This window comes from Colias croceus, chromosome 20, assembly GCF_905220415.1.
Source record: "Colias croceus chromosome 20, ilColCroc2.1".
In the NCBI taxonomy this organism is placed as follows: domain Eukaryota; kingdom Metazoa; phylum Arthropoda; class Insecta; order Lepidoptera; family Pieridae; genus Colias; species Colias croceus.
The window spans coordinates 8,629,862-8,652,739 of record NC_059556.1 but is presented as its reverse complement, the minus strand read 5'-3'; the positions used below and the strand labels follow the sequence as shown (position 1 = coordinate 8,652,739).

General features: G+C 33.8%; 1 protein-coding gene across 1 annotated transcript; it reads left to right on the top strand.

The window, feature by feature from the left end:
- Nucleotides 1-3,428: 3,428 nt before the first annotated feature.
- Nucleotides 3,429-21,799, top strand: LOC123701087 (acyl-CoA synthetase short-chain family member 3, mitochondrial). Its single transcript, XM_045648524.1, has 12 exons — nt 3,429-3,630; nt 8,454-8,604; nt 9,038-9,182; nt 13,902-14,046; nt 14,813-14,909; nt 15,272-15,471; nt 16,112-16,343; nt 16,620-16,779; nt 18,916-19,063; nt 19,993-20,138; nt 20,660-20,891; nt 21,449-21,799. The coding sequence occupies exons 1-12, from the start codon at nt 3,513-3,515 to the stop codon at nt 21,724-21,726; spliced, it is 2,052 nt and encodes a 683-aa protein (XP_045504480.1). The 5' UTR covers nt 3,429-3,512; the 3' UTR covers nt 21,727-21,799.
- Nucleotides 21,800-22,878: the final 1,079 nt, after the last annotated feature.

The window sequence follows — 22,878 nt, the reverse complement described above, 5'->3', positions numbered from 1 at the left end:
AATTAATTGTATATTTTTATAAGTAAGTAACCACTTAGTAAGTACCGACTATAAAATATAGATAATATATTAACTAGTTACAGGTAAGATCTACCTAATATAAAAATAAACAAAAATATACATGAAAACTCACGAACAATAAAGAAAAACAGCATTATTCCAACAACAATTTATCGTAAGTAGGTACATACTGAAATAATCATTAATTAAAAGCAATAAAATGTGTTTCTTATGTTTTCTTTATTACCGTAATTTAATAGAATTTCAAACATTTTAATATGAATTTCATACATTTTCTTCTAGTAATATAAAATTTGTCTATCTTAAACTGTGTTAGGTAAATGTTTGTCCTTCTTTCACGACACGATGGAGCGATTTTATGGTATGATGTTAGCTGTTAGGAGGAGGTTCTGGAGGTAGGTTATCACTCGGAAATTTATACATATAGGTACTGCTGTAATCATATTTATTTAAGTAGGTAGATGGTACGGAGCAAAATTAAAAATTGAGTCTATAATACGTTGTTACGTCGACAACTTACATAAACCCATTCCACAATAAGACCACATGACACTAAACTGGATAATGGTATATTTTTTAAATTAATAAACAGCTTACAGCAGTAAACGATAACTCGTATTCAGTATTGTTCAGTATTAGAGTCTTTTCGAACGCACTATGAACAACAAAAGTGCGCCTGTTTACACTAAAATAATTTGACATAGTGTGGTTAAAATGAGCATTCGCTCGTTTGATGTAAATGCACCGTTACAGTACATTTAACATTCTCAAATGTAAAAAAAATACCAAAACAAATTCCTATTCAACAATCTATACATATAATAAATCTGTAGAAGGGTCAATTCTGTTACTGGATCGATACCAAATATGTATGTGATTAAAATTTTTGTTTGTCTGTCTGTCCGTCTGTCTGTCTGTCTGTATGTGAAGGCATCACGTTAAAACTAACGGTTCGATTTCGATGAAACTTGGTATAATTATACCTTATTATCCTGGATATAAAATAGGATACTTTTTATCCCGGAAAAATACGTAGAAAAAAAATAAATCTTAATTTTTCCGCGCGGATGGAGTCGCGGGCGGAAGCTAGTATCATTAATAAAACTATTAAAATAGGTAGACTTTTATCACATGTATAGGAATGCAAATGATTCAATATTTGTAACTCAAAGGCTGTATTCTTCGCTTGAAGGTTTTGCTAAAAATAAGACACGCTTCTCAATAGATGATCTATTCTTGTGGTGAGAGATAACAAAAGGATTTTATCTATTCATGCACTTGGATTTATGAATGAACATTATAAATATAAGAAGAACAATACTAAGGTTATCCTGCGACTGCGAGTGTAATCTTTATAATATAAAAATGAATCCCAAAATGTGTTGGTAAGCCCATAACTTGAGAACGGCTTAACCGATTTCGTTAATTCTTTTTTTATTATATTCTTTGAAGTACGAGGATGGTTCTTATGTAGAGAAAACGTGAATATGTACCACGGGTGAAGCCGGGGCGGACCGCTAGTATTTGATAAAGCAAAATAGAAAAACATACTTCCATGTTTAATATAATTTTTACTACAATATTTTCTTCCTATGAATAAAATAAAATTAACAAAGGATTTAAATAATTTTATATAATAGGTAACTATGTACTTATCTGATTTAAAGATGAGAAAAATCTCTCCAAGAATATTATTATTAAATGATTTTAATTTTATATCTACTCCTAGTCATTTTATATTATGGAATACGGAAGTACCTACTAAAATCAAATGTGTTTTTTCAATACGTATCTACAAAAAGTTTCATTTTACAGAATTTTGTAACGATGACCGTACTTAGAATCTAAGTACGGTCATCGTCTAAGTCTTAGATGTAGTAAAATGTGTTCGAAAATTAGGGTTGCCAACACTTCATCATCATCATCAACATATGTATAGTATATCATAAATAAGGTGTAAAAAATATAGTACATTAAAAAAAATAGTATTTTATGGGAAAAACAAAAAAATATATATATTTTTCAAATCGGACCAGTAGTTCCCAAGATAAGCGCGTTCAAACAAACAAACAAACAAACTCTTCAGCTTTATAATATTAGTATAGATACACTACTTCTGTTTCTTTCTTCTCGCCACTGGTATATGCGCAATAGGTTAATATGACTTAGCCATCTTAACAATTAAAAGGCGCGTTCTTATTTTTTTTTAATGAAGGATTTGTTTGTTACATTTGTCGGTGTTGAAAATATAGTATTTTTGCGTACTATGTATGTTTTCAACAGTATATACTACGCAGACCCGAAATATAGTACAATACTATGTATTATAGTACGGTTGGCAACCCTATCGAAAACATAGATCTAGGATCTATACACTTTCTCAACTATAATAATATCTACTTACACTAAAAGCTGTCTAAAACCTTACAAAAACCCGGGAGGGATTGGTTTGAGATAGGATATAGTAGTCTTGAAATGTAGCTACATATGTGTTCGTTTTATATACTTTTAGACTTCTTTTAGAATATTGTATTGTCATTTAACAATTTCGATGAAGCGTCACGTGAATTGTGCTTTTTAATACATAATTCAATAGTTGTTTTAACAATGTATTATAATTATTGTTGCATCTATTTTATTTATTCAACCTAATTGAATTTAACGTAACTTTCAATTAAACGTAAAAGATAAATAAAAAAAAATAAATTATGACGGCGTTTAATGTTCAATTTTTTCATACTTTTATTAAAGTATACCTAATAACAAGTAGATAACTGCGTTAAAAACAACCGACTTCAAACTTGCACTTGCAACAATTACAAATATAGACAAAAATGCTCATAAAATAAAAACTACTGGGCCTATCCCAATAAAATTTTTATGGGACCAATTCGACACCATCCCGCATCGAACAAAAAAAAGAATCACGTAAATCGGTTCAGAAACCTCGGAGTAATCGGTGTACATACGTAAAAAAAAACATACCGGCCGAATTGATAACCTCCTCCTTTTTTTGAAGTCGGTTAAAAATTAATATTCAGATTGGTAATAGTATACCTATTATAAAAACATGATTAATGATTAAAGGTGCGTAGGTCTAATTATTTGGTTATTAAATTAAATATTTACTAGATACGCGTCTCGTATCCTTCTAAATAATAATTAAAAATGTCGTACTTATTACTTATTACCAGATAATATTGTATAAACGGACGGATCGAAGGAACTTTTTTAGTATTTGTTGGCATTTTAAATAGTACGCTTTATCAGGGATCTATGATACAATTCTTTTTAAAAATCGGTGTACGTCAAACTCTTTTCAGTAAGTTGTTCAATAATTCAGTGGGTTCATAGGTCCCTCATTCATATACAGAATATAAATGATGTATTATGAATACGATTCGATCGGATACTAATACAGTTAACATTGGTGACTTGAACCGTGGTGTCCATAAAAAAATAGTTTTAAATCGCGACTGACACGCGTTAAGATGTATCAAGAAAGAGAAGGGTCCGTCGCTTCTAAAATTGAAAAGAACAAATTCGAGGCTTCGATTAGTGAACTTAAGAAGAAATCTTTTGTAACAGCCGCGGATCTTGAGAGCTTTGGTGAGTGATGGTCCATTTATAAAAGCGTTTGAGCCGTACTTTATTACAGATTTGTAAATAGAGATTATGATGATGGTGGCGATGAAAACTTTTTGTAAATTACTTTGTACCTAACTAATATAATGAATGCAGAAGGAAAGGTTTTTGTAGAATGTGTTAATTTTATATTTAGAAATAAGATAAAAGTTATCTTTCGTATTATTAAACGGAACTATAATATCAAATACACAGTGTACATACATACCTAATATACAAGGTACTTTAAAATGAAACAAAAGGTACAGGTACATTTTCCATCTGAAGTCAAAGTACTCTTTATTTTTTGTATCTATCATTCCATGAAAGCTTGAGTTTTAATTATTATTAGACAAATGAGTATAGTTAATAATCCTAAAGGACTCTACCCACTATAACGTACCATACTATGACCGTATTAGGAACGTGTCAGGATCGGAAAGCAACACGCTCTACTATGCCATGCCACGTGATAGTGCTGATCGGTGACGAAACGATCCAGTAAGCAGTTCATACTTCTCAATACAAAGATATTCTACCTTACAAATTTCTTTTACGAGTAGAGTTGTAGAGTCATAAATACCTTTTATCACTTCTAAATTTAAATCAACCGTTAAATTTTAATTCATTAAATTCATTCAACTTCCGTCATTATTATTATCTGGAAAGCTTTAACTTATTCAGTAAAAAATGATGTAATTTTCTTTAATGTTTCAATGGACTGGGGCAATTCTAATATTGTAGGTATTTCATAGTTAACATTTTCTATTTTTAATTTTAGTGACGCGTGGTCTATTTTCTAATATGTTAGGTAACTACCTATATGAAATTATATCTGTTAAGTAACAATTACTAAAATAAACTATAGAATATAGATATCTATCATCGATGCTGATATTGTTTGAAAAGGGAAAAATCATAATTTTTTGCCGGCTTTTCTCTGTAGAGTATGACTATATCTAAGTAAGATCTAAGTATTCAAAAGTCCTTCTACTTGTAGTAGAAGTCCGCGTTAAAATGTAGAAGCCCTTCTGGCTAACATTGAGAAACACCATACAAAAAAAAAAAAAAATTGCAGTAGAAGTCTTATTGAATAAATAAATGTTTGATCTTATCATGAATTACCTATATTGAATAAATAAATGTTTGATCTTATCATGAATTACCTATGTACCTTTGTAGATAAAAGTTGTATTTTATAGAAATGTTAACCAATCCATACTTATATTATAAATGCGAAAGGAACTCTGTCTGTCTGTCTGTTACTCAATCACGCCTTAACTACTGAACCAATTTGCATGAAAAGTATAGAGATATTTTGATACCGTAGAAAGGACATAAGTTACTTTTTACCCCGGGAAATAGGATAGGTTTTATTCCGGGAATAATTCCTCGGGAACGGGAACTATGCGGGTTTTTCTTTGACTGCGCGGGCGAAGCTACGGGTTGGAAAGCTAGTTTTATTATAAAATCCAATGTCACGTGTAGATACGTACAAGTGATACCTAAGTGAATCTCGTGTTTTTTAATGTTTAACTGGCATTCAAAATGGTCTTACCTCTGTCACTCAGGAATAGGTAAACTACCAACCCACCTTCAAAAAAAAACGGTTTTATAGTTTTTCTTTTGTTTTTATGCACAAACATGCAACGAGACAAACACAAAATAATCAAAGGGCTGTAGCACAATTACTACCTATAATATATTTTACACAATGCATTAAGTAATACCTAAGTACATATGAGAATTATTATAATTTCCGCCCGCGGCTTCGCCCGCATTTTCAAAGGAAAACCCGCATAGTTCCCGTTCCCGTGGGATTTCCGGGATAAAACCTATCCTATGTGTTAATCCAAGTTACCCTCTATATGTGTGCTAAATTTCATTGTAATCGGATCAGTAGTTTTTACGTGAAAGAGTAACAAACATCCATACATCCATACTTACAAACTTTCGCCTTTATAATAGTATTGAGATTATGCTTACGTAGCAGACGTTTATGTTAATAAAATTGCTTTTTACTTCCAAAACAATGAAGCGATTACATTATGATTAAATATTATAGGTATCTAATTCATTTTTATAGTTTTCACTTGAGCCAACACAAAAAGCGAAATAATCTTTTTAATCAAAATTACGCTTCGATATTTCCCTTAATTTGACATAAATTTGGTCAGAAGTAAAAATATACCTTTGTTAAATTACATAATAATTATGTTTTATTACGATGTAAACCAATAATTGTTTTTATAATATCATTGATGTAAACACATAAATTATTCACATAAAAACAGAATTTCTATGTCTGATCTAGATCAACTAAGTGAAACATTTAACATCGAACTACCTAACTAAGTATGCTTATTATTTTTAATTTCACATTAACTATATCACTCTAGCTGTACCCCGCAGTTTTGTGATGCCGTAAAGCCTTCCTCGATAAATAGACTATCTAACAGTGAAATAATTTTCAAATCGGGCGTGTGTTTCCTGAGATAAGTGCGTTCAAGATACCAAATAAACACACTCTTCAGCCTTATAATATTAGTTATCTGACACTAGCCGCTCCGCGCGGTTTCACCCCCGGGGCTCCTCTCCTGTTGGTCGTAGCGTGATGGTAGGTATATAGCCTATAGCCTTCCTCGATAAATGAGCTATCTAACACCGAAAGAATTTTTAAAATCGGACCAGTAGTTCCCGAGATTAGCGCGTTCAAACAAATAAACAAACAATCAAACAAACAAACAAACTCTTCAGCTTTATAATATTAGTATAGATTAACTATATTATAGTATCATATTGAAATAGAGGAAAACCCAGAGGTTTTCCTCTATTTTTAATCTTTTTCAGAAAAATCCTTTAGTAAACATTTTAGGAAACTTTAGAACGCATTAGGAACCTTCACCATTTTTTATATAATTCTGTTTATAAAGATTAAGATATTAATATACTTACTGATTCATTATAAAATTTAACAAACACGTTGTCAAGGGCAAGGAAATAATCATAAATGACGAAACCTAATGGGATCGAAGCCACGGGCAAAAGTTAGTAAACAATACAACTTTTTAGCATAAAAGGTCAATGACGTCCTTATGTATGTTGTAACAAACTGACGTCAATGGATTATTTACTCCAGTTTTCATCAATTGATGATTGTGTTAAAAAAATCATTTCAATATAATACGCTATGATTTGAGTTAAAATTTATAATTATTATAGCTATTATATTTAAGTTGAAAGTTATATATATCGGAATGCGTTTAATTGGTACCTACTTATTAGTTTTGGTTTTGTACATTATATTATTCGTACATCGAATAGCTGGTTATCAGCCTTCACTATAATAGTGTAGTTGTTATTCACTGCAGTGAATCATTATGGGCATAGGATTCGACAGAAATTTTCTGCCTTTCGTAATTGTATATTATGTCCAGTAACTATGTGGTAGCATGTGGTAGTTATGCCGTAGGCTTTCACTGGGTGTTCCTGGATAATTTTATAAATGTTTTAATAGTTATGCTCTGTTTGAATATCTCTCACCGCATTTTTGAAAGTTGCGTCATAAATCAGTCCTTTGACGATATCTCTTTTCCGAATCTATACATATAATAAATCTGTAGAAGGGTCAATTCTGTACATTGAAAATATTGAAAAAATAAATAGTAGGGGGTGTTACTGGATCGATACCAAACCCAAATATGTGATTAAAAAAATTTTTGTCTGTCTGTCTGTCTGTCTGTCTGTTTGTCTGTCTGTATGTGAAGGCATCACGTGAAAACTAGCGGTTCGATTTCGATGAAACTTGGTATAATTATACCTAATTATCCTGGGCGTAAAATAGGATACTTTTTATCCTGGAAAAATACGTAGAAAAAAATTAATCTTAATTTTTCAGTTTTATCCATAGACGTTGTTCCGTAGAACCGCGAACACACGTTGCGTATTATTATAGGCCTAGCCGTATTTGGGAATTGGGTCCAATAGATATTTATAAGATGTTATTGACAGAGGTACTCAAAATGGAGAAATAACCATCCACGCGAAGACCGACATCCGCGCGGACGGAGTCGCGGGCGGAAGCTAGTCTAAAATAACATTAGAATTTTTTTTATTAATTTACTTAAATATATCATCAGACGGTTGTTCGAAAAATTGCGGCGAGTACCTACAGCGCAGTAGTATGAAGTAGAGACCTTCTTAAGGACTTTTAGAGTTGACGTGAAGCGTTAAACTGTATATGTAGTACTTATATTATTATTAGTCTGTGGTTAAACTCTACATTTATTGAGAACCGATAACTTTTTCAGTATGCAAGAGAGACTTAGCAAAATTTTACATGACAACGCTTTATTCTTGTTCAATGTTGAATAATGCGTCGCCTAGGCACTTTAGCGGGATAACTCTTTTTCACACCTCCTTGTTTTTTATGTCATTTCCCTAATAGGTATATAAGATAATCCACGTTCGAAAATTTTGTTTTGCCAGGAGATGTTGTACGCAAACTAAGATGTGTTTTATAAATGGAAGGATGAATGAATGTCATCAGTGGAAAGTGGAAACGGTCACAAAGTTTCACAGCCTAGCTATTAAAAGTTCGCAGAATAGCTGCACATGGAAGGTGGAAAAGCACCCTAACGCCATTTCTCACCAGAACCGCGCAATTATTCCTTTGTTTCAATTATTATAAAAATATGGAATTTTCTCATTGTTTTCACTTTCCCTAAATATTCTTATTAATCACAAATTTATGCAAAAATAACATCCATTTTTTCGTCATATTAATAAATAATAAGCCACATTTTCAGCGGACAATGACCTGACGCCGGAGTACCACGCCGCCTACCGGAGGTCCCTGGAGGACCCCGAGGCCTTTTGGTCGGATGTTGGCAAGGAGCTGGACTGGACCAGGCCTTGGGATCAGGTGCTAGATGATAGCAACCCACCCTTTACGAAATGGTATGCTATTTGCGGATTTATTTTGCCGCCTGTAGTTAGTCATATTGTAATAATAATAAATAAATATAATACGATTGTGAATTTTATAGCTGCATTTAAATATGTAAGTATATTATAGTCTTCAGAATTCGGCCTAAACCACCGCTGATGTTAATTTATCTACAGTAATTAATTCATAATTAATTTATGTTGGTGGCTCTTCTTGTTTGTATTTCTCATTTTAAATAGAAAATGCTGAGCTTTTTTAAACTTACGTCGCTGTTCGTATATCATGACAAAATCAAACAATATGCCTACGACATAATATAGACGAGACGATAGCTATTATTTAAAACTATACTACTACGGCTACTTCAACGTTACATTAAAATTTCATTTGGTTTATTCGATTATTTCCGATGTAGTTATGTAAATTGCAATAAAATGGTTTTAGGTTCGTCGGTGGTGAAATGTCAGTATGTTACAACGCAGTAGACAGACACGTAGCAAACGGAAGGGGAGACCAGGTCGCGTTGGTACACGACTCCCCCCTCACAGACACAGTCAAGAGAATCACATATTCTGATTTGCAGAATCAGGTAAGAATTCAATTGTGTGTAAAGAAAATTTAATTAATTTTAACATAAAGCGTTGTATATTCTAAAAGTTTCTTCTGAAATTATCTATTTTATTAATTGTCAATCACAACAAACTACCTCGGCATTATTTACTAGTAATAAAAGTATTTTTAATCTTAGGGAATTATTTAATGATAGCTGTATCTAGACACGCGGCAGCGTGTCAAGCCGAGTTCAAGCGAAGAGAACTGGCGAGCAGCAGCCGTGTGTATATTTACACGAACCATTTCGAGCCTCTTTTCACCCCCTTATAACTCGAAAACTATTTAAGTTATATAAACCAAATTTGGTACATATCAAGAGGACCTCAAGATAAACAAGAACCTTAAATTTCATAAATACAGATTAAACGGTTGCGTAGATATTAATATCCAAAAATCGCAATTTTTAAGACTGACTGACTTATAGACATATACAAAACCTAACCCACTTCCAGATGACCTAGAAAGTTCAAATTTTGTAATCAACTAGGTAATAGTGAGTGTACAAAGGAAAAAATCAGAAAATACTGAATTTATTTGTATTTAATTTTTTTTTCAATGACATTAATTTTATTTGTATGGAAAAATGGAAAAGTTTAAAAAAATAGAAAATAGTATATTCACCTTACTAGTCTTAAAAAGTAGATCAAAACTAATCAGTGGCCGAAAAAATTTTTGAAATCCATCAATAAATGACTGAGATATAGATTATTGAAGTTTACATATTTTAGGACGAAACATCTGTAGATTCGAAGCGCCTCTGACATCACACTCACTCGCGCTAGTATCGCTAGGGCGGATTACTTCGATTGCATGATTTCTTTATTCAAAACTGTTATTAAACGTAAAATAAAAGAAAATTGTAATAAAAATATTGCTCATACAGTTAAAAATAATATATAATTTTACATATTCACATTTATTTATTCTTTATTTATGAGTATTAGTTTTAATTTCAGTGTAAATAAATAAATAAATAAAATATTTATTTTGCTTTAAACATGGTCTTCAATGGTGATACAATTATATTAATAAAACACAAACATGTTCAGCCAATACAAGCATGAAAAAATAATTACCATAAATGGTGTGGAAGAAGGCTTCGTCGAAGGTCGAAATGATTTAATTTGCGTAATATTAATATGAGTGAAACATCTTTAGGCGCGTTTAGAGTAAAATTTCAAGATCGCGTCATGGCAATACCGTAACGTCATGGAGTAAGGCGACGATTCTTCTACAACGATCTTTGCATCTTGGTAATAGTGTGTGTACAAATTCACGCTGGATGTTTAGTAAATCATGTAATATTTTAAACAGAAAACGAGTTTTAAAAATTGCAGAAAATTGCAGATAATGACGGGGCAATGTGCGCTGACATTCATAACATACAAGAAAATATAGAAAATAATACTAAACAAACCATACAGAGAAACCGCAAGAAAAAAAAATCGTATATAAAAAGTATTATATTTATAAAGTAAATCAAATTTGCAGAGTAATTTTCTGTACAAAAAGTAATGATATCCTACCAAAAACATAAATGTAAAAATTGGAGCCGAGTTCAATCGTTGACTTAATTTGCCAAAAAAAGAAATGAGATCTAAATGTGTGCCAAGTTCTGCAGACAGTCCAGAAATTTATTTACAAAGATGTATTAAGTTCTTAGGTTGACTGAACACTCAATTGTTTTATTTTCCCTTAGAGAACAATGTTTATTCCTGATACGTAAATGAAAGGCGGGCTTCAACGACAGACTGATTTATTACAAAAGAAATAGATTTACCCTCAACCATAATAATTAATTTGTAACTTATTCTAAACTACTGTTATTACACTCCTCCGCAACAAGATCACAATAACATAATATAAATTAACACACAACTTAAAAGACACAACAGTAATTAACATACAAACTTAAAAGACAGCTTGGAACATAATAAACATAAAGAAACGCCTTGATCGTACAACTATACATATAAATTATAAATACCATAACCCAAATTACATATACTTAATATAATATAAATACTACTAGAACCTAAATTACATATCCTTCGTTACAATAATTTTTTTGCTCGATTAATTGCACGCAGTGCACGAGCGGACATTTGTGATGTCTCAGGGCTAACCTGCGACGCCGTTGGTGCCGCCTCTACGCGGGCCGGTGGGGACAGCCCTGCAGTCTCTGACTGGTGATTTGTTTCGTCACCACTGGCTGCGTCTTCCCACGTCTCCCCCTCGAGTTTTTTACCGCCCTCAAGGTCACCCGCGTCGTTTGCACAGGTGGCATTTGTTCGTGTTAACGAGAACCTATTTTTCGCGGATATTATTTGATCGACGTGCCTTCGCCACTCGATGCCGTTTCCTAACTCGACTTTATATGAAACCGGTCCTGTCTTTTTAGAAACAGTGCCCTCTACCCACTTATCTTCCTTAGACCTATAATCCCTCGCGAGCACAGCATCCCCTACGCTAAACTCCCGTAGCTTCGCCGAACTGCGCGCGATTTGCTTTTCCTGTTTATCGCGAACCGCAGCCGCCACGTCGGGTCGCAATGCGTCCAGGCGACTGCGTAGGCGTCGTCCTTGTAGTGCTAATGCTGGTGATATACCCGTCGTGGCGTGCTCACAATTGCGATATTTAAAAAGAAATTTATTTAGTGCTGTGCTCACGTCCTCGCCTTCAAATAACGCTCTTTTAATAGTTTTTTTAATTATTTTAACGGCGTTTTCCGCCGCCCCGTTCCCTTGTGGCCGATAAGGGGCCGAAGTCGTGTGCCTAATACAATTATTTTTACAATAAGTCTTAAACTCATACGAAGAAAAGGGTGGACCGTTATCAGTTACAAGTTGCGATGGTAGACCGAACCTTGCGAATATGCCTCTCAAAACTTTTATAGTGAAATCTGCATTCGTATACCGCATTGAATAAGCTTCAATCCACTTAGAATGTGCGTCCACTAAAATTAAATAGCGTACACCCCCGCAATCTGCAAAATCTGCGTGAACCCGCTGCCACGGGTGCAGCGGGAACTCCCACGGGTGCAGCTGTGCGCGCGCCGGCGCGTCCAGCACCGAGCGGCACGCCGAACACGACCTACAGTAGTCTTCAATATCCTTATCTAAACTCGCCCAGTATACATAATTTCGTGATAAAGTTTTCATTTTATTCATACCAAGGTGCCCCTCATGAATCTCCTCTAAAATTTTGTTTTGTAAAACGTAAGGAATGACTATTCTATATTTATATATAACGCACCCCTGTTCAACCACAAAATCATGTTTTCTAGCAAAATAAGGTTTCTCCTCATCGCAACTCGGACTAAGCGGCCAGCCAAAAAGAATATACCGCTTAATTTTACACAATAAGTTGTCACGTTCCGTTTCCGCAGCGACATCGCTGTAACAAACAGGTAATGCGTCCGCAACTAAATTTAAATAATCTACTGAATCTGTAATGTGACCCTCTCGTGCTAACGGTAACCTCGATAACGCATCAGCTGGACCGTTGTCCGCTGACCTAACAAATTCAATTTTAAAATCGTATGCAGCCAGACGCGCTGCCCATCGCTGCAAACGGCTCGCTGCCGTCTGCGGAATACCGCCCTTACTGCCAAAAATATATGTTAGTGGTTGGTGATCTGTGCGTAATGTGAATCGTCTACCGAATAAATACTGGTGGTGTTTCGTTACACCGAACAAAATAGCGAGCGCTTCTTTGTCAAGTTGGCTGTAATTACGTTCAGCCGAGTTAAGCGTGCGCGACACACAGCTTACCGGCCGCTCGCTGCCGTCCGCGTAGCGATGCGCCAGCACAGCGCCCATCCCATACGCGCTACTATCCACCGCCAATACTAACTCGCGTCCTTCCTCGTAATGTGCCAAACACCGTTCATTTAAGAGTGATCGCTTTGCCTCATTAAACGCTTCCCTACAGTTTGAATCCCATTTCCAGTTCACGTCCCTTTTTAATAAATTATGTAAAGGTTGTAATATACTCTGTTGTAATATACTGATTTACTCGTCGTATATACGCAGGCCACTGCTTCGAACTCAAATTGAAAGGTTCAATTTTACCGATAGGCATCTTGGATTTCGCAAAAAACAAACAGTTTAAACACAAAGAAAAAAAAAATCCTGCCTCGTCGCCAATGATACGTAAATGAAAGGCGGGCTTCAACGACAGACTGATTTATTACAAAAGAAATAGATTTACCCTCAACCATAATAATTAATTTGTAACTTATTCTAAAGTACCGTTATTACAATTCCAAAATATAACTTTTTTAATTTGAATAATATAATTATTTTCACAAAGCAAACAACTAATGACCTATTGAACCCCATAATTTGATGAGGCTAGTTTTACATACCTACTGTTTATATTTTGTGAAGTTCTAAAAACTAGCACATCTTACTGAAGAACTTAATACATCTTTGTAAATAAATTTCTGGACTGTCTGCAGAACTTGGCACACATTTAGATCTCATTTCTTTTTTTGGCAAATTAAGTCAACGATTGAACTCGGCTCCAATTTTTACATTTATGTTTTTGGTAGGATAACATTTACAAGACGGAGGTTCTCAGTTTCTCGTAACTAGCATAATATTATCTATTTTCTAAACTGTGTACCTACCTACCTGTATTTAAATGCCCAAAAATAAAAGCCATAACTATAATTCTTTAACTATTTACCTAGGTATCCCGTTTGGCCGGCAAGCTGTCTTCCCTGGGTGTTACACGTGGCTCCCGCGTGGTGATCTACATGCCACTCATTCCCGAAGCAGTCATAGCCATGTTAGCCACTAATAGAGTTGGTGGCATACACTCCGTCGTGTTCGGGGGTTTGTTGAACTTTGTGCTATATACTTTTGAAGTGAAACTTCTGTAAGCGCGTTGAAAGTAAATTTCAATTGCAATACCGCCATGTCATACAGTACTAAGATGATGGTATCTTTGAATCTTGCTAAAGAAGTCTCACTTCTGACACGTTTGCTCGGCACACACGCCATTGTTGGTTGATATGTAGAGAACAAGTTGTACCGTCCTTATTAGCCCATATTCCATTTATAGGTACATAATTGCACTCAAACAGGAACACAAGGTTCATTATAAATAAATAATAATAAAAAATAATAATAAAAATCTTTATTTATCCATACCTTCAATTACACTGTGTATGCCACTCAATTTATATAAACACAATATATATAAAGATACAGAAAACACACTACACACTTTGTGTCTGTTTGTCTTCTCCTTTCTTCTTCAAACTTTTTCTCGCATCAACCATAATATTACAAATTTTTATTATTTTAATCCGACATTCCTTATAAATATTGAAAGCTCTCAATGCATTTTTTATTCGTGCATTATAATTAAAAAAATTAAATTGTTAATTAAAATTATAATGGAGTATAATCAGTCAGTTTCAAGGCCTTATTACCAAAGGTAAATTTCTAGAAAATGATTGTTTTCCTATTTAAAATACCTACTACATATTAATTGCACATTTTCCTCATATAATTTTAACAAATATTTTAACAATTTCAATTAATATAATTTTTATACTTATGGCTTTTTTATTATTTCAATTGTATCATTATTTAGGTTTTGCTGCCAGAGAATTAAGAACAAGGATAGAGCACGCAGAACCGACAGTCATTATTGCCGCAAGTTGCGGTGTAGAGCCCAACAAGATTGTACGGTAAGTTTTTAACGATTTTTATACAAGTATCAATTATTTTATGCCATTATTAGTACTGTAAGACTATCGGAAAGCTTCAACTGTGAAGTGTATGTTGTAAAAAATTTAAACTGTTTTTTTAGCAGCTGTAGAGTCAGAACTATGTATAATTTACGTTTTTAATAAATACGTTAGGGTTGCTTGTAAAAAATAAAAAAAGATGGTGGTAAACGCCAACTATGAATCATTTTTAACACATTTCAAAAAAGCATTGGCACAACCATAATCTACATTAATACTCATGCCTTTTTATCCATATTACTTACCTACCACTAGTCTGTAGGTATTTAGTAGTTCTTATATTGACTGTATAATTTCCTCAGATACAAGGACATATTAGACGAAGCGCTCTGCCAAAGTTCGCACCAGCCCCGTAGCTGCATCATATACCAAAGACGTCGAGTTCTAGAATGTCCCCTAGAGAAAGACAGGGATATCTGTTGGGAGGAAGCTATGGAAAGCGATCCAGTACCATGCGTGCCTTTGGAGGCCAACGAGCCTTTGTATATTTTGTACACATCAGGTAAATATCACATAAGATAAAATAAATAAATAAAGCTATATTTGTTATTAGAACAATTTAGATACTAGGTATAAGTTTATATAATATGTCGTGGCCATATCGTAGATTTGCTCATTTCATGAAATGGCCAACATAGTTTGATCAGATCGTTAAATCGTCAACGTTTCACGATTAATAAATAAATGATTTGATTTTGATTTGATTTGATTTTGATTTGGTCATCGACATTTGGCCAGATCGTATAAAATATAGGTTAGGTTAGGTTAGGTTAGACTTTAAAAAACAACGCACGAGCCGAGCGAGCAAAGCGAGCGTGCTGCGGCAGCGGCCGGCGAGTGCCAGAAGCGAATCGCTTTTTAAAAAAGAAACAAAAATGGTCGCATTTCGTGAAATGGCCATCCACGTTTGGCCAGATCGACGATCTGGCCAAATGTGGATGACCAAATCGTGAAACGTTGACGATTTAACGATCTGTCCAAACTAAGTTGGCCACTTCATGAAATGAGCAAATCTACGATATGGCCACGACATATTATACATAATTTAATAAACTTAAGTACTAGTTAATCAAGGTCAAGTAGTATCAAGATTTTATGTTATGTTATCTATGAATCAAATTTAATAAATTTGAATTTCGTAGGCACAACAGACGACCCAAAAGGTCTGCAACGGCCATGCGGTCACGCCGCCACCGTCTGCTGGTCCATGCATTCAATATATGGCCTCAAGCGTGGCGTCTGGTGGGCGGCGTCAGACCTCGGCTGGGTGGTCGGACACTCGTACATCTGCTACGGACCCCTTCTGGCTGGTCTGACGTCTGTGCTGTATGAAGGCAAACCAGATAGGACGCCGGATCCTGGACAATATTTTAGGTAGAGTTAAAACATTTATTTAAACGATTTGTGAGCGATAGGAATAAATATGTACATGGATGTGATTAGTGATATTGCCAAAATTAATTGATAACGATGATGAAATAATTTATTTAAATGCAATATTATTTTACTACTTTACAGCATTTGCGTCAATAAAGATTGAAAATTTTTAAAAATAAATAAATTCTCGAGTACTTTACGTTCTTCTATCGTCATAAGTTTCATGTTTAACCAGTAAAAACTTTTCATACAAAATTAAAATTTTGTTACCAGGATAATCGAACAACACCGTGTCAACGCTCTCTTCACGATCCCCACCGTGTGCAGAGTGTTGAAGCGAGCTGATCCTAACGGGAAGTACGCTAGGAGGTACTGCGTTAAATCCTTGAAAACTATCTTTGTGGCTGGCGAACATTGCGACCAGGAGACTAGAGTGAGTATAACCGTCTTATTACAAAAGCTTTATTAGATACTAGAGTTTAACTTTAAACCCAGACTATATTGCTAAACTATAAGCTCCATCGAGTATAGTACACCAACGGCGGCAGTCACCCTGTGTAAAATAATAAAATAAAAAAATAAACTAAAGCGGGTGAATGTTTATTTAATTTGACTTAATTAAAAAAGAAATGACGATATTTTTAATTATGACAAAGGAAGAGCAAAGTTCGTGTTTGGATAATTAATCGTTGTTTTGACGGTCTTTAGTTATTGCATCCATGTAATTAACTTTGCATGTAATTTATGGCTTTCGTTTTTGTTAAATTTTTTGAAAAATAAAAACCGAAATTTTACTACTTATATATACCTAGAAATAATAATCAAGTATATTATCGTCCACCAACAAATGAAGCCTTATGAACTCATCAAAATGAGTATAATTAAAAACGATTGGTTTTTAGTACCTAAGTATCGAGGGTAGATTATGTGCAGAAAAAATATGTACCTATATGCAAATAATATAAAAACGTGCAATAATATAACAGCACGTTTTTATATGTAATCACGGTTCATAAATCTATACATATAATAAATCTGTAGAAGGGTCAATTCTGTACATTGAAAATATTGAAAAAATAAATAGCAGGGGGTGTTACTGGATCAATACCAAACCCAAATATGTGATTAAAAAAATTTTTGTCTGTCTGTCTGTCTGTCTGTCTGTCTGTCTGTCTGTATGTGAAGGCATCACCTGAAAACTATCGGTTCGATTTCGATGAAACTTGGTATAATTATACCTTATTATCCTGGGCGTAAAATAGGATACTTTTTATCCTGGAAAAATACGTAGAAAAAAATTAATCTTAATTTTTCAGTTTTATCCATAGACTTTGTTCCGTAGAACCGCGAACACACGTTGCGTATTATTATAGGCCTAGCCGTATTTGGGAATTGGGTCCAATAGATATTTATAAGATGTTATTGACAGAGGTACTCAAAATGGAGAAATAACCATCCACGCGAAGACCGACATCCGCGCGGACGGAGTCGCGGGCGGAAGCTAGTTATTAAATAAATGATTAGCTCCGTCACAGTTAATTTTGTTACAATATGTAGGTACCTACATAGTTAATTTAAGTCCACGTTTGTAAAAGTATATACAAACAATTATTACAAATAAACGATGACGATGATTTATATATTATTACCTATGTAAATTGTTGACACTTTCCGAACTTTGGCCTCTGACATGTTTTGTTAAAAAAAAGTGATATCATTGTAAGGCATAGACTACATCATGATTAATAATTTATATTTTCTTTTTAATATTATAATTGACCAGGAACATTATGTAGTGCCTTATTAAATACGTTAGTTAATAATTAGCTGTGCCAATTATGCCTTCGTTCACGTGTCAGTCGATAAAATGATTTTCCCGCGTAAACCAGGATGCTTTTGTACTCAAAAGTCAAAAGATAGATAACAATATTAAATTATGTATCTTAAACTTTTTTATGGTATACTAGCTTACTGCCCGCGGCTTCGCCCGCTTTTTCTAAAACCTAATAAATTATAGACTAAGACCTTCCTCTTGAATCACTCTATCTATTAAAAAAACCGCATCAAAATCCGTTGCGTAGTTTTAAAGATTTAAGCATATAAAGGTACATAGGAACAAAGGGCCGAGAAAGCGACTTTGTTTTATACTATGTAGTGAAATACATGACAGAACATCCTATATAAAATCTCCCGTCCACGCCGTAACAAAACATTCGCCGTAATTTATTGAAAATCAAACGCATATCATTTTTCACGCAAATTTCGATAATTGATTTTAAAATCTAGTTTTACTACATATTATATCTAACTAATAAATAATTTCATTGATCAGACCGTAAGAAACGTTCTGTCAAAACCTCTATTATTATCTTTCCACTAGGAAGATTATGACTGAGAAATTCGATAGATATTTAAGAGTTTAGACCTTGAATAAATGACAAACAAACAAAAATACTTTATTGTGCACTAAAATAACAGGAATAGAAGTAAATATAAAAAAGAGATAGTTGAGCACAAAAAATTTGATAGTAGTACTTACAATTCTTAAAAAAAACGTTAACATTTTCAGCATTGGGCAGAACGTATCTTCGGCGTGCCAGTTCTGAACCATTGGTGGCAGTCAGAATCAGGCTCACCTATCACAGCAGCCTGTCTTGGTTATGGAGTCAATGCGATTAGGCCCCATTCTTCAGGGTATCCTGTGCCTGGATATGATTGTGAGTATATTATAATATTTTCACGTTAAACATAAGGTAAGCCAAATATTAAAGAATTGCTGGTTTCCTGCAGAATTTTTTAACTATAAGCTGTAAATGATTGTTTAGTGTAAAAATAATTCTTAATATCTACGTTCAATGACTTACCTAATTATATATTATTATAGCATTACATAGGATGTATTTAAAAAGTTAAACCAGACGCGGCCGCCGGCCAACCTTTCACGCCCGCGTCATAAGAATAACTTTATGCCTTATGGTGTAAGAGCCCGTGGGAGATCGTCCTTCACCGATCTGATAACCAGATGAGACGTATTTTTTATTAAATATTTTTTATAAACAAATAAGTATGCCTATAATTTCTTGCCTATCGAAAAGTGGTTATGGCTATTTTTTTTTACAGTACTTTTAGTGCGATTTTTCGCAGGCAAGTATAAAATATATATGCCTAATTTTGAAATAAAATAATCTAAAATTTGAGATAACTTTCGATAAGTTATCTCATCACTCAATCGACGGAGTCTCCTATTTTGACTTACCTGTTTACACCTGCTTGCCAGGTTATACACTGAAATGAGTAGGTAAGCATACCTAGGCATATTCTGTGTATCAAAAACTATCAGTAAAATAAATTTCATTGGGTTATCAAAAGTATGAAGGTGATGAAAAAATAATCGATAAAAGGTAATTTAATTAAAAATAGCTATGACTACTTGTCGATAGGATAGTTATAGGCATATTTGTTATCTAATAAAAAATATTTATAAAAAAATACGTCTCATCTGTTTATCAGATCGGTGAAGGACGATCTCCCACGGGCTCTCCTACAAATTTCACTGAATTAATTTCTGAATGCGGAAAAGTCCTTTTAAACAATAATGTACAATACGCAATGAAACATAACGACATACTTGACTATTATTTAACAGTACGAGTTATCAGAGAAGATGGTTCAGAATGTCAGTCAGGGGAAGTCGGCCGGTTAGTGTCGAAGCTACCTTTGCCTCCTGGCTTCTCCTCAACATTGTGGAAGTCTGATGAGAGATTCAAGAAAGTATACTTCGAAAATTACCCAGTAAGTTCTTTTGATTTGGATCTATTGGTGTATTTTCATTTTTTTTTTTTCAATAATGTCATCGGTTCAGAAGTTAAAAACGTAAAACTGACTTGAATATGTTTAATAACTAAATAACATTTTCACGTTCAATAGTAAAAAAGTCATTTTTTTCATGATAGCAATATAATTACAATGACTACGGACTACAACAAACGCAGAATTCTACTAAAGCATGTTTCACTTAGAAATTAAAGATTTTTAATGGATTTAAAACGCGATTTCTTAATAATATTATTACATAGTCTTCCCGCCACCACGGGCGCTGCAAAGCGTGCGAAACGCCGGGAAAATAATCATTATGAAATTTTAATTAATTCTAAATGTAATAATACCTACTCGCGTAAAATCAAACAGTAGTTTCAACTTACCAACAAAAATTAGACTTCAAATTCAAACGATACCCGGGTTACTATTACGTATTGTAGACTCTGTATTCTGTAAATTTTGTAAGATTTCTAAGCATCGTTTCTAAATTACAGGGTTACTACGACACACAAGACGTAGGCTGGATAAGCGCTGAAGGCGCTGTATGGGTGGTCGCTCGTGCTGATGACGTCATCAATGTAGCAGGTCATCGACTCTCAACCGCGGCGATTGAAGACGTGGTACTAAAGCACGCGCGGGTCGCTGACGCGGTGGTGGTCGGCGCGCCGGACCCCACTAAGGGAGATGTGCCCTTGTGCTTGTATGTGATGCGCCCGCCGCAGGATGGTTAGTTATAAATTAAATTATAAAAAAATTTCATTACATAATTATGAACATCAACACATACATAACTAATCTGGTGCCCGCGATAAGTATAAAATACTCGTGTTACCGGTAACGGGATATAACTAAAGTATGAATATTGACTACACTACTTTTCATACTGCATACAGTTTATAACTTTATAAGTTAGTACTTAGGTAGTTAGTTAGTTGTCTAGCTGTCAAGATTAGGCAATCTGTAGATTTGGTGGCGTAGGTAGGTAATTAGAAAGTTATACAAATACAAACATACATGATACTGTTGATGTTAATATGAAGAAACGAAATGGAATATCATAGGACTTTGTTATGTATAATTATTATGTATGAGTAGTTAGTCAAATTAGGTAAAATTCTACAAATTTTCTATAGGAAACATGCGACTTTATTGATAGAAAAATGTATATGTTTTACACAAAATGACTTACCTTCAGTGTCTAATTTACAATTTCATTTCTACTTCTTTTCGACTAACTAGGTACACTTCGAGACATTTCCCTAATTTTCATATTTTGTTTACAGACGAAGAAATAGTAGCAGAAGACACAGTAACACAAGAGCTGATTGCCCTCGTCCGTCATCTTATCGGCCCCATCGCGGCATTCAGAAAAGCGATTGCAGTTCCCGCGCTTCCTCGCACCCGCTCCGGAAAAGCACTCCGCGGCGCCATTGCAAAAATGGCGCGTTCACAACGCATCAAACTTCCCGCTACAATAGAAGATGCTTCAGTGTTCCCTGAAATAAAAATCGCCCTACAAAAATGCGGATACGCCATCGATGCACCGGATCCCGAACTTTGAATTTAGTCTCAATTTAGTGCTATTTAGTGTAATAACGGTACAATGATTAAAAATTATCAAAAAAATATCAAATGCTTCATATATTTTTTATACATACGTTGATTACGTATTACGTATTTATTTTTGGGGTTTATTTATTTAAGTCGTAAATTAACAAGATGTCGTCTGCAAAATGTAACATGGTATGTAATTGTAAACTATTTAATGTAAATAATTGTTAAGTGAAATATTTTAAGGAATTAACTACTACGGACTGTAAAGAATAAATTTAGTATCACTCTGCACAAGTTAATGTTAATCATCTAAGTCTTAGTTCATAATAAATTAATTTAGATAAAGAACGGTGTTTTATTAATTATTTGGTATCGTATTGTTCATTTATAATTATTCATTTTCTGGCCGCCCAGCTCTTTTTACGTAACGTCACTTGTTTTTACGTAACAAAAAAAAAATAATAAAAAATCCATTATAAAATCCATGCATTCTTACAAACTAGATACCTAAAACTTTATACCTCAAACAATCTTAAATACGTTTTAAAAAACTAATATTGCACGAATATCTCGTTTAGTAGTTCACAGTAAAAAAGTGGTCTTCACGGCATCAAAATAATAATAGTCTTTGGAGGATACTGGATAGTAATCATTCATTCATTCCTCTTTGCAGCTTGAAACCACTTTCTTCTCAATTTTGGGTCTAAACTCAGAAGGTCCAGTCAAAAATAATTTATTTGGAAACTTTGTGTAGATCAATCCTTATTCATTGACTGGAGATTGCACTATGAACATTAACTTGTCACAAGAAAATATTATGACCTTGACTGACGCCTGTATGTTTTTTTATCCCTTTCACACCTAACTTGGCAACTTGGTGTGAAAGGGATAAAAAAACATACAGGCGTCATTCAAGGTCATATTTTCTTGTGACAAGTTAATGTTCATAGTGCAATCTCCAGTCAATGAATAAGGATTGATCTACACAACTACATATAAATCTAATATAAGAAACAAAATAAATAAATCAACGTTAATATGAAATAGATTTTTTGTCATAAATCGATAATATACGCTAGATGTGTTACAACACTACGGTGGTAAACAAAATGCCAAACGTGATATTATTGTGACATTTTTTAAAAATTAATTCATTATT

Coding starts and splice junctions, on each gene's coding strand:
- LOC123701087 (XM_045648524.1), top strand. CDS start 3,513: ATGTATCAAGAAAGAGAAGGGTCCGTCGCTTCTAAAATTGAAAAGAAC. Junction 3,631..8,453: donor CGCGGATCTTGAGAGCTTTG/GTGAGTGATGGT, acceptor CCACATTTTCAG/CGGACAATGACCTGACGCCG. Junction 20,139..20,659: donor TATACTTCGAAAATTACCCA/GTAAGTTCTTTT, acceptor TCTAAATTACAG/GGTTACTACGACACACAAGA.